This window comes from Miniopterus schreibersii (assembly GCF_964146895.1).
Source record: "Miniopterus schreibersii genome assembly, chromosome: 2".
NCBI lineage: Eukaryota > Metazoa > Chordata > Mammalia > Chiroptera > Miniopteridae > Miniopterus > Miniopterus schreibersii.
In genome coordinates this window covers 139306850-139320074 of record NC_138102.1, presented here as the reverse complement: position 1 = coordinate 139320074, position 13225 = coordinate 139306850, and the positions used below count along the sequence as shown (strand labels likewise).

General features: G+C 40.5%; 1 protein-coding gene across 1 annotated transcript in view; it reads left to right on the top strand.

Annotated features, from left to right (window-relative positions):
• The window catches only part of NCKAP1L (NCK associated protein 1 like), a 39108-nt gene that overhangs the window by 9140 nt on the left and 16743 nt on the right, over positions 1–13225 (top strand). Inside the window, exons 10-21 of the mRNA XM_081126002.1 lie at positions 3196–3252; positions 3536–3632; positions 4184–4293; positions 4464–4596; positions 5005–5086; positions 5278–5336; positions 5539–5684; positions 6705–6837; positions 7131–7250; positions 9646–9791; positions 10075–10206; positions 12904–13122. Of these exons, the coding sequence (XP_080982128.1) occupies positions 3196–3252; positions 3536–3632; positions 4184–4293; positions 4464–4596; positions 5005–5086; positions 5278–5336; positions 5539–5684; positions 6705–6837; positions 7131–7250; positions 9646–9791; positions 10075–10206; positions 12904–13122 (1434 nt within the window). The remainder of the gene's footprint in view (positions 1–3195; positions 3253–3535; positions 3633–4183; positions 4294–4463; positions 4597–5004; positions 5087–5277; positions 5337–5538; positions 5685–6704; positions 6838–7130; positions 7251–9645; positions 9792–10074; positions 10207–12903; positions 13123–13225) is intronic.

The window sequence follows — 13225 nt, the reverse complement described above, 5'->3', positions numbered from 1 at the left end:
TTCCTCTCTCTGCAGTCAATAAAGATATATTTAAAAAAAAAAAAAAAAAAAAAGGAGAGACATTTAGAAATTTCTGGCCTTATATGTCCTGTCACAGAGTTTGAACCTGTCCTAAAAAAGATAGGGAGTCATTGAGTGATTTCAAACAGGGCAGTGACATGATCGTATTTGCATTTTATTTATTTATTTATTTATCCATTGATTTTTAGAGAGAGTGGAAGGGGTGGGGAGAAAGCGAGAGAGAGAGAAACATCTTTTTGAGAAAGACACATTGAATGGTTGCCTCCCACACATGCCCTGACTGGGGCTGGGGTTCAAACCTGCAACCCAGGTATATGCCCCTGACTGGGAATTGAACCTGCGAACCTTCGGTGCATGGGCTGATACTCTAGTTACTGAGCCACACTGGCCAGGACTGCAATTTAGAAAAAAATCACTCTTGCTGCAAAAAAGTAGAGGGCAAAAGTAGAAGCAGAGATTAATTAAGTAAATTAGGAGGACTTGAGGAAGTCAGAATTTCTGGTATGGATACTTGGTATTTCTTAAGATAAAGAACATGTGAATAAAAGCAAGTTTGTGGGGGAAAGATTGTAAATTCAGTTCTGAGCAGGTTGAATGTGAAGTATCTATAGGACACTGAATATAGATGCGTGTTAGACCTTTTACTTTGTGGCGCTGGAATTTAGGAGTGAAATCTGGATTCAGATAAAGATTGGTAGAATGGTAATCAAAGCCATAGGAGTAGGTGAGATTACTTGGGCAGAAGAGACTTGGGCAGAACCTCTGGGGATATTAATATTTAAGGGCCAGCAGAGGCAGAGAAATCAGTGAGGGATGTTGAGAAGAGGGAAAGCAGAAGTCAAGGGAAGACAATACAAGATGGAAGGACTGGTTATCCATGTTACATGATATTGAGAGGTCAAATAAAGTGAGAACTGAAAAATATTTATTGGGTTTGGCTATATATAAAGATGATCTTAGCACTCGTCTTGTGGACGACTTCAGTTGAGTGGTGAGGTTGAAAACTGGGTTGCGGTAGGTTTAGGAGAAAATGAGAGATAAGGAATTTAACAAGAATAGGAGAGCTATAATGAGAAGGAGGTGTAGCATGAGGGAAGGGGTCAAATACCTTTATTATACTTAATAGTTGCAAAACTAACATCCAGAATGTAAAGAATACAAAGTAGGAGTTGACTACAATCTCATCTCCTGGAATAGTTTGGTGTATGTCCTCCAGATGCTTGCGTTTAAGTATAAACATGTAAGGGTGTGCAGGTATTTTCAGCCTCCTATAAGCAAATTTTAAAAAGCAATGGATCCAATGTTCTGAAGTTTGCTTCCCCCCCCCCCACTTAGTGTATTTTGGCTATCATTGCATATCAGTCTATAGAGACTTCTCTTATTCTTTTTAATACTCAAATGGTATTCCATTATGTGGTTGTAACAATTTATTTACCCAATCCCCTATCAATGGACATTTGAAATGTTTTAAAAAAATTTACAAACAACGCTATAATGAACGTCCTTAAACATATATCTTTGTGAACATTTCTATAGGGTAAATTCTCAGAAGTGGAATAAAGATATATTTCAAATTTTAGTAGCTTACCAAATTGCCTTCTAAACAGACATATTAGCTATAGTTTATCTGAATACTTATTCTTCATTCTCTCAAAAACTGGGTATTATCATAAAATAAATCAGTGCCAGAATTAAGAGAGAGTAAATCTAAGATTAATAATTTGAAGTTATAGGAAGTGAAATTTGCATCTATATATCTCTAGATCTAGCTATGTCTCTATATTTAGATAGGTCTAGATATATCTACATACCTAAATAGATCTAGATATATAGAAAAACTTTCTAATGTTTACCAGTTCTGAGGAATGGAAGGGAAGTTTGAAGAGTGTTCAGTTCCCCATCTCGAAGAACAACTAATATATATTTATAGTTTAACGAGCCTTTGACATAAGTTATATAATTTGATCTTCACAATACTTATAATCAGGTATAAGTATTAATATCTTTTTAAATAAGTGATAAAATGGAAACTCAGTCTAAATGTAACTCAATTAAGAGGTGAGATTAGGAAATAATTCCAGATTTTTCAGCTCTTTATCCTGTCTCTTTCCATCATACCGTGTAGAGGCTGAAATAATTATTTGCCAGTGGAGTTGAATCCTGATTTAATTAAGATACTTTCCAACTCTAAATGTTTTTGATTGTACGTTAAGTTCAATAAAGGCGTGGTTTGGAGAATGGAAATGAAAGGTAATGAAGTTTGATTAATGTGGTAGCAACAGTGACACAGGGCAAGAGAAGACAGATATGAGGAACATAGAGAGCAAAGAGCCTAGGTTAATATAGGATTTTGTACCATGAGTTAGTTGTAGAACAGAAGAGATATTGTGAGTAAAGTCAAATATTACAGACAGATGAAGAACAATGAGAAGGCCTTTTAATTTGGCCATTCCAAAGTTCACATTGACTTTAGAGTGAGCAATTTTTTTTTAGTGTCAAAGGTCTGTGGGGTTCAAGGGTGAAAGGTAAAGAAGTAAAAAGAGTATAGATGTCTCTTTAGAATTGCCTTTGGTGGTGTGGGAGACCAGCCAAAGTTTAGTAGATTGTCATGGTCAAGCAAGGGTCTTTTTAGAGTAAGGGAGGCTTTGAACTTATTTGTTGGGGGAAGAAGATAAGCCAGTGGAGAAGAAGAGATTTAAGTTACAAAGGGATAACTGATAAAGTTAAATTCTAAGAGGTGGGGGGTGGGAATGGGATCCAAGGTAGCACTGGAGTAACTATTTTACTGGAGAGCAGGGTCTGTGTCATATTTATGCACTGTTTTTATTTCCCTCAAACCTGGAAGAGCACTTTGCCTGGAAAGTGTCAAGGCAGGAGCATAGGACAAGGAATCTACTCCCACCCAGGTTTGCCATTAAAACCCTAGCTGACCTTGGGCAAGTCATTTCCCCCCCTAGGAATTATTTTCTTCGTAAGAAAACTGAATGGTCTCTAAGCCCTATGAGTCTCTTATTAATTAATAGACCTGGGTGAAAATAGGGTTTGGAAACATCCTGAAGGTGAGGGCTGCCCATGCACCCCCAGGATGTACTTTGGAATCTCTGAGGACTGGGAAGGTGGGACAAGGCCTCTAACACTGATGGCTAACCCAGCAGTGTTTGTGTCAATCCTCAGGTATGGCAAGCGAGTGGCAGACATAAAGGAAAGCAAGGAACATGCAATTGCAAACAGGTAAAGGCTGGGAATGGATTCTCCAAGAGGGGATGGAGTAGGAATCTCTCCTAATCTTTGTTCTCACCTAAGCCACCCCCAGTTTCTGCACAGCCTTAGTGCCTCAACCCAAGAACTTGCTGTTGCTCCCCAGATTCTTGTTTGCTTACAAAATCTAATTGTAGCATTGAGCTTTCCTTCGCCTGACAGCCCTTCCTAAGTGCAGCTGTCTTCTGTGCTGCCTCTGGAGGATTTTTAAGGGTGGGAGAGGCCATGTTCTTGTTTCCCCTTTTTCCGTCCTCAGTGGCCAGTTTCACTGTCAACGACGCCAATATCTGCGAATGGCAGTGAAGGAGCTGGAGACTGTGTTAACTGATGAACCAGGACTACTGGGTCCCAAGGTAAGAGAAAGAAATGTTGGGAGGAGGATGATAAAAGACTGTATGTGGAGAGTGACTTTGTATTCATGAGTTTTTGCATTTCTGAATCTTCTGATATCTATTTGTGTGTGTGTGTATATATATATATATATATATATATATATATGCTAATTCCCTTTAATCTTCTTGGAGTACCCCAAACTTCTTGTATCTCTTTTTTGGGCACGATCATAGTATATCATGTATTTAAGTATTTGTGTACTTATCCTCTATTTGAGTGTGAACTAATTGAAGGTAGAGCTTGCTTTTAAAAAATCACAAAAATGCCTAGTAAATATTTCTAAAATTTAATTTGATAGGGAGGAAAGAGAATTGACTGCAAGCTAATGTCAACACACATACATGTCTGATTCTGTGTTACATATTTTTTTGTGGGTCTTTGTGTTTTTTGGACACTATTGTTGGTGTGCTACACGACTGTATCTACATACGTATTATCATGATAGTTTTCTCTGTGCTTTGAAATCCATTTTTAAAGTTGGAAATTCTTATAGTCTCTGTCCTCTCCTTAGGCCCTTTATGTTTTCATGGCCCTGTCCTTCATTCGTGATGAAGTCACCTGGCTGGTTCGCCATACAGAAAATGTCACCAAGACAAAGACACCTGAGGACTACACTGACTCGTTAGTACTTGACATGGTTAAAAATCTTGACCTTAAATGATTGGGAAAAGGGACAGGGAGGCATCAGATGACCTTAGGAGGTCTCAATGTCTGCACTGTTATCACTGTTTTTGTCTCAGTACATATTTCTAGTCTCATACATCTCTCTGTTCTCATCATCAACTTTGTAGGAGTATTGCAGAACTGCTTTTCTTGTTGGAGGAGATTAGTGGTCTGGTCCGAAGACATATCAAAGTGATACAGCAATACCACCTTCAGTACCTGGCCAGATTTGATGCTCTTGTGCTCAGTGACATCATTCAAGTATGTTTAATTGATTATACTTTGGAAATTTCAGGGTGATCCCTGGTCATTTCCCCTGGGGAACACCCTGGCTGAATCTCAAAAAGCCTGATTTCCCCCTCTACATTTGTTAAAAGGAGAAAGAAAGATTTATAGTCTCAGCAGTGTCTCTCTTCCCCGCCCCCCCCCCCCTTCCCCTCTCTCCAAGGTGAAGCTACACAGAAATAGGAGAGAAAAATAAAGCGAAATTAGGTGTTAGCATGGCAGGGAACCCAGGAAGTTTCCTCCATCTTTTGCTTGACTCTTTCTATCTGTTTGTGCCTCTTAGCAATTCTTTCTACCTTCAAACACTGACTGAAGCTTGTGATCCTCATTTCTATCCTTGTAAAACCTATGTGCACTTGATGGTGACTCCAACATTTCTCTTAGAACCTGTCGGTGTGTCCTGAGGAGGAGTCCATTATAATGTCCTCATTCGTCAGTACTCTCTCTTCTCTGAATCTCAAGCAAGGTAACTGGAGGGAAGTGGAGGAGGCAGGGTATACATGAAGGTGAACATCTTTCTTCTTTTCCCCCCTAAAATACTGATCTCTTGAACCAAGGAATGGGACAAGATGACTTTGAAGAGCATCTACCATTCAATGTAGTTGAATATAGAGTGCTTCTTTACTGTTTCCTTTTAAACTTCTATTTTTCTTTCAGTTGATAATGGAGAAAAATTTGAATTCTCTGGATTGAGGCTGGACTGGTTCCGCCTACAGGTAGGTCTGTTCCTATTAATGATCCCTCATTCTCAGGTTCTTCTTCCCCCATAATCCCTTCTCTTTTTATCTCCTAAGCTCTATATGGAGTGATTCAACATTGAAAACTGTTAATTGGACAGGAAAAACCACAGCCAAACTGTAGCCCCAAGGCTGTTTTTTTCTTGTTCTTCTCTACCCTTCGCCCAACTCTTAACCATAGGCATACACCAGTGTAGCTAAGGCTCCCCTGCACCTGCATGAGAATCCTGACTTAGCCAAGGTGATGAACCTCATTGTCTTTCACTCCCGAATGCTGGACTCAGTAGAGAAAATGCTGGTGGAAACATCTGACTTGTCTACTTTCTGGTATGTCCTGATTCAGAGCTCTTTGTCAGTTCACCTGATCTTTTGCATGGCTTCTGTGGAGGACTGTAATTGTCCCAGACAGATAGATGGGAAAGTCTTGTTTTTTTTTGAGATCTCCTCAAAGGCAGATACTCAAACTCCACAGCTCACTCATTTCAGCTTCTACTAAGTGATAGGAATGTGAAGTTGATTCCCTTTTGTTCTGGCTTTGTTTAGGAAAACCATTTGGACTTTACACAGCCTTCCCTTTTCTGGAATATTTCATCAATATATCTTTCCCTCACTGTTATCTTTTGGGCCTACTTTTATTTTCTTAGGGCATTGTGATTTAGAAGAGACATGTAAAACTTGGGGGTTTAGAGGGGAGAACTGAAAATAATCAAGAGGGCTGGAGAATAGGGCCTTTAGAGAATAAAAATTAGTTTCTTTCTTAGTATCATTCAGCATTTACTAAGTGACCACTGTTGTGCATAATTCTACCCACTGAGCCGATCAAACAAGTAACACAGTATATTGTCTTTGCTCCCTGCATTGATATAGAGGGGGGGATATAACACCTATGTGTGAAAGGAACATCAACATAATACTTTGCAAATGTAAGAAAGTGTAAAAAGAGTGCATGATGTTCAGAGGATGTAGGGTTGAAGAAAGATCAGTCTCATGGAATTAAACTGAGAAAGTTTTATGGAGCCTGAGTGTCCAATTTTGGGGGTAATGTGAATCAGTAGTACTGAAAGACTTCTAAATTAGGGGGAGTGGCACAAATCATGCAGAGGTTCTGAGGGAGGAGTAGCAAATTTTATACAAAGGAAGGGAAGAAAGATTATCACCAAACTGCTCTGGAGTTCCAGTATAAGAGTCTGAAAGTTTATTGAGTTCCTGTCTACCTTAGGGGTAGGAAAATTAAGAAGGGAGTGATGAATATCAACAAATATTTATTGAAAGAATGAATACTGTGTCTACCTCAGAGTAACCAGATCCTAAACCCTGGTTTTAAGCTTCCTTCCCTTTTTTCTCGAGCTTTCATCTCCGCACCTTTGAGAAGATGTTTACTATGACCCTGGAGGAACCTACCATGTTGCGTTATGCCATTGCCTTCCCCCTGATTTGTGCTCATTTTGTTCACTGCACTCATGAGATGTGCCCAGAGGAGGTGGGTACCCTGAACTCCAAACCCTGTCATCTCTTCAATCATATCTCATTTGTATTCCCTCGAAACACAATTCCAAGGGTTTATTTTGGTCCCAAGCTGGGCACAAACATAGGTATGTGATAAGAGCCCCTAAGTGTTTCAGCTTTATGTAGACTATGTCCTCTCTCTGAGTCTCAGGTTCTTTTTCTGTGGAAGGATTGAGTAGCTCAGGACAGAGGAGCAGAGTAGTATTATGAGGAAGAAGTGATTGTCTTGGTGATGATAATTTTTTCTATGATTCTGCTTTCCCAAAGTACCCCCATCTGAAGAACCACAGCCTTCATCACTGCAACTCCTTCCTGGAAGAGTTGGCCAAGCAGACCAGTAACTGTGTCCTGGAGATCTGTGCTGAGCAGCGAAACTTAAGTGAGCAGGTAGGCTCAGTCTTCTTTCTGTTGAAGTTTCCCCTTTGCCATCCCTCTGTGCCTTTCCCTCTATCTACCTTTGTCTTCTCAATTGTCAAGTTCTCTAGACCCTTTCTCTCAAGTAGGGCTAGAGTTTTTGTGTAATTGAATTTATGGCAGGATTCTTTTCTTAGTGTAGTCCATTAAGTCTTTACTGCTGTAGGACTAGATAGAGGTATCTAAAAATACTTAGTTGACAGCTGCACTCCAACAAAATCTGTGCTGTTATTTGAAGAGTTCTGAGAGATGAGTTAACTTTCTAATTTACTCCCTTCTTCCCCCTGCCAATGTACATATGCTTGGACAATGGCCCCCAAATCACACCTCGTCTCACCTTTCTGCCTATTTGCACTCTCATCTGTGGCTGTCTGAACATTTTTAGGCACTTCCTCTGTGTCTGTCCTCAGGGCTGCTTTCTTGTTTTTGTCTGCTTGTTTTCCTCTCCCCTCCCCTCCCTTGACTGACTCACAGCACCTGGTCATGATTAGCTCAACCTAAATTTCAGAAAATTTGGAAGTGAGGAACTTGTTCCACTGTTGCTCTGGAGTCTTTTAGGTTGCCCTGACTACCCATCCCTTCCTGGATTTGAGTCAGGTTTTGAAGCAACTTTAGTAGAAGGGGAGCCAAGTTTTGTGTGTGTATGTGTGTGTGTATGTATGTGTGTGTACATATACACAGTTATATTATTACATAACCTTTCCATTTTCTCATTTGTAAAATGGGGATAAAAATAATTTCTTCATAGAGGTATCATAAAGATTAAATGAAACAAAGTACATTATATACTTGGTATAAAACTCTCAATAGATGCTAGCTGTTACATTATTTGGTACTTACTGGGTACTAAGCTAGGTTTTTGGATGGGGTCGTGGAAGGAAGATACACAGTCCCTCTCCTAGGGGAATGTCCAAGTTTAAGAAAAAAAGGAGTAGCCCAGCCGGCGTGGCTCAGCGGTTGAGCATCGACCTAGGATCCAGGCGATCGGGGTTCGATTCCTGGTCAGGGCACATGCCCGGGTTGCGGGCTCGATCAATGACTCTCTCATCATTGATGTTTCCATCTCTCTCTCTCTCTCCCTCTCCTTTCCTCCCTCTGAAATCAATAAAGATATATTGAAAAAAAAAAGAAAAAAAAAAGAAAAAAGGAGTAAAAACACAGGTTTGAAAGACATTTAAATAATTAATGCAAGGAAGATATGCAAATGTGTACATTTATGAATATATTCATCACTCAATTTGAATATCTGCTATATACAAGGGGCAACTTTTGCTCAGTGCTGAATCAGGGATGACTAAAACATGTGCATAGTTGTTTCTACACACATCAGAACTTTTGCAATCAAATGAATATTGGCCATTCCAAAGTTATCATTTTGAATTAATAATTAGTGATGTTGCCATTACTAATGGAATTACATATTTTTGACATTACTTTTGAAATCTACCACAGACACTTTCACATAATTTTGAGGTTGACATATCTTTGTCCATCAAGGTGGACTTGATTTTTTTGGAAGAGTAAGAGTTTGGACTTAAAAAAATGATGTGTGATTATAAAGTAACAAAACTAGTTTTCTCATGGCTCTTATGCTGCTCTAACAGTAATTCCAAATGCAGAGTTTATAGACATGCTCTCTGCACATGCTCAACAGCATTTGACTAAAAGGAGAGAATTCTAAGCTGATTACCTTGAAGGAGATACCTGAATATATAAGTTCTATCGTAGATTTTCTATATGGCTAACTGGGGTATCTGGCTGAAGAGAAGAGATGCAGAATTGATGTTTAAACTCAATTGATGTTTAAGCTAGTAAGAAATATGACACCTTATTTAAAAAAAAACAAAAGAAAGAAAAGAAGTAGAAAGAGAGCTGGTCACATTGTGATCTCTGAGTCTTCGGTGGGCTATGGTAGTGTGGGTTACTGTCTCCACTGGACAGAATATGAAGGAATGCAGCCAGTGAGATGGTTGTTCCATACCAGCAAAAAACAACTGTCTTCCAGGTTGGAAGACCCTAGAAAGTGCAGTTGACTGGAGCTCTTAGATTGTATTCTTTTTACTTGAATTTTTCCATTAGGAAAGACTTCCTTTCAGAATGCGGGTGGGGGATTGATGATCTGATCCCTGAAAGACACTGCCATGTTGAGACTTTGAGCTGAAACATGGGGAGATATTTAATAAAAACTAAAAGAGGTAAGCAGTTTGTAAATAGGCCCCCTTTAGAGAAAGAGATGCTGGGAGGAAAGAGAGAGAAAGGCAGAAGGACAGACAATCATGGAGGAAACTTTTTATAACCATTAGGTGGGCTACTTGGCAGTTTTAGGAACTAATCTCATTTTTCCATTCACTGGTGTTTGTTTCTAAAGCTTCTGCCTAAGCACTCTGCCACTACCATCAGCAAGGCGAAGAACAAGAAAACCATGAAGCAGAGGCCGACTCCCAGAAAAGGAGAGCCTGAGAGGGAAAAGCCAGGAGCTGAGAGTCACCGGAAGAACCGCAGCGTTGTCACCAAGTGAGGACCTGGGCCCTAGAGGACCAGCTGGGCACTGTATCAAAGAAGGGAGAATGGGGAAGAATGCAGAAGTGGTGGTGGGTAATGACATATGGAAAAGCACTGAAATGTGAATTTTCTACTTTGCCTATGTAGTCTGTATCAATGTGTACTGTTCTAGGCTGAGTGTTCCTAAAAGATGAAAGGGGTCTGAAGGTCATGGGCCGAAAAATCCTTCCCAGATAATAGCAGGCAGTGCCAGGCCCATAATCAAGGCTCATTTTACTTTCTCAACTTTACGCAGCATGGACAAGCTACACATAAACTTGACCGAACTGGCGCTGACAATGAATCATGTACACCAGTTCTCTGTATTTGAACATACTATCTTCCCTTCTGAGTATCTCAGCAGCCACCTGGAGGCCAGACTCAACAGGTATCACTCTTTCCTTGTCTTCTACCTTTGTATAGTATGGTCATTTTCAAAGTTGGGTTCCATTAGATTCATCCTGACAGTCATGTTGATACTGGACACTAAACAGGTCCGGGCTGCCTGTACTACCTGAGCCAAATTAAGCAGAGACAAGGCTGAATCATATATGAGCGTATATTTCAATAATGTCGGCAGTATGGAGAAAGCGGCAGGTTATCCTGTAAATTCTGCTTTAACACCTCCTACTAGGTGGCTGATTATATATGAATAAGGAAGAAAGACTGCATGCAAAGGGGAAGGGGGGATCAGCATAATGGCTGTAGGGTCCGTGGTTCATGTGTCTCCTTCCAGGATCTTGAAGTCCAATAATAAGGTAGTTAATTTCCATGGTGTTAAGATCCGGCTCCACCAGTTGCTGGGACTGGAGAATGGTCAGCATTCCTGAGGCAAACTCCAGGGAGGGGTCAGGGTCCAGGCCCAGCAACCAAATCAAATTGTGTCCTGTCCTTTGTCTGTTCTCGAAATGTATTTTCTTTTCTGAGTAATGGACCCATCTGGGCGCCAAGATATCTCTTATCTTTTTACAGCTCTGTTTTTTTTTTTTTTCTTGCAGCACATCCTCTAGTTTCCCAGAGTCTGTAAGAAAAGCTCTTATCTATAGTTAGTGAGGTGAATAATCATTAAACAACTGTGGTCCTTATTCCTATTACATGCCCTCCCCACTATCAATAAGTACTAAGCAAGAAAATAAAAAATAAAAATAAAGCAGGAAAGGGAGATAGGAAGTGTGTTGTGTGTGTGTGTGTGTGTTGCTGTGTTACAATTTTACATAGAACGGACAGGAAAGGCCTGCTTGGAAAGGTGATATTTGAGTAAACTCCTGAAGGAAGTGAGGAAGTCAGATATGTGACTGTCTGGGGAAAGAACAGTCTAAGCAGAGGAACCAGCAAGTGCAAAGGCTCTGAGGTAGGAGCTTGCCTGGTATGTTCAGGGGATATGGAGGAGACCCGTGTGGCTGGAATAGAATGAGCTAGGGGGAGACTGGTAGGACTTGAGATTAGAGAGGCTAGAGGAGTGGCATACTGTGCAGATGCTTCTTTATCATTGTAAGGACCTTGGCTTTTATTCTGAGTGAGATGGGGAGCCTTGGCAGGGTCTGAGCAGAGCAGTACAAGATCTCACTCAATATTTTAATTGGATCGCTCTGGCTGCACTAAGAGAGCAACGACAGAAGTAGAGAGAATAGTTAGGAGTCTATGTTTTCATTTATTTTTCAATTAGTCTTTGCTTGTGTGACAGTAAATTTAGTTTGTTTTCATTCTATACACTAGCTATATGGAAAGAAGTATCTCAGGTGCATAAACAACATTAAAAAGATGACAAGTTGATAAAATTGTCCATGCATAAACCTTGAGAAGCTGGCAGTGGTTTCTAGGCCTGGGAGCAGCACGGGCATGATATTCTGGTTTTCCCTGGATGTCTCAAATACTTTCTCCACTTATGTCACAGTTCCTAAAGCCCCAATGCTGGCCTGGAGGCTTGGCATCAGTGAACATTCTGAAATAGATTAGGCTTGCCCCCCACCTCTTGTCTATCCCTTCTGTATTTTTTCTCCTCAAGTGGTTTCTCCTCTCTTTTCCTTTTTCTCTGGGGAGCAGGCCCTCCTGTTCCCTTCTTCTTCCATACCATAAATATTTTTCCCAAAACAAAAACAAAAGCTCCCCAAACATCTATGGCTTTAGGAAGAATCTGATTAACTCATTCATATTGAGGTGCAAATGACTGACGAAGACTTTGGCAAAGTGGGATGTTTCTCTTTTCCCTATCTTTTAACAAGGAAAAAAGCCTTAGGTCAAAGGACTAACTGAATTGTCAGGTTTCTGGGGAAGGTATTTTGGAAGGAGGTGGAGGTGCAGTGGGAAGGGGTGTTCCTGTGTGCCTCTTACATAATACAATAAGTTCTCATTTTACATAGTTGACAGGTTCTGTGACTTCAAGTGAAACAACATAGGAGAAAACCAATTTTACCATATAAAAAAGTTAAGTTCCTATGTCATCTCATCAGTTTTACAACGAAAAGATCAATGCTACAATGAAAATATGTTATTCAGGGACATGCTGCACAGTGTGAACAGTTATCCCACTTTCTCTAGGGTTGGCTATAGCTGCATGCCAGCCAAGTGTGCTCTTCATCCAGCTCTGGCAACCCATGGCCACAGGGATTGCACTGCACTCCCAAGGATTTCTAGGTGTGGTTTTCCATTTCTGACAGTGGTTGGAACTAATTATTTCCAAGGAGAAATGACAAAATACTGATCCTGAGAATGCAGGTGGTATGAACCCTCAGGTAGAGTTAGATGATATTTGGGAGCCCAGGTCTCTTACCACCTGACCTAATTTCTCCAGAGGAGACAGAAGAGCATAGTGGTTAGGAATCAAATGTTATTGGATTCAAGTCCCAGCTCTGCCACTTGCCAGCTGTGTGGTCTTCAGATAGCAAGTGACTTACTATCTCTGTGTCTCAGTTTATTCCTCTGTAAAATGGGGATAATAATTGTACCTACATTATTGGGTTGTTGTGAGGTTTAAATGAAATAATGTATGTAGTAAAATCATAGCACAGCACCTGGGACACAGTGTAATGTGATAATTGCTACTATGTTTATCATTATGGTTGTAATTATGATTTTTGTCATCTAGAGCCATTGTGTATCTGGCTGGCTACAATGCCACAACCCAGGAGATTGCAAGGCCTTCTGAGCTATTGGCAGGAGTCAAAGCATACATCAGTTTCATACAGTCACTGGCCCAGTTTTTGGGTGCAGATGTTCCCAGAGTCATCCGCAATGCCCTCCTACAGCAGACACAGCCGCTGGACTCATGTGGGGAGCAGACTATCACAACTCTCTACACAAACTGGTTGGTGCTCATCCTCACTCTGCCTTACCTTTTTGTTACACCTTTTCCTTACACAGCAGGACTCAGGTCCAGGCATTTTAGCTCCCAGGGTCAAATAAGTCTT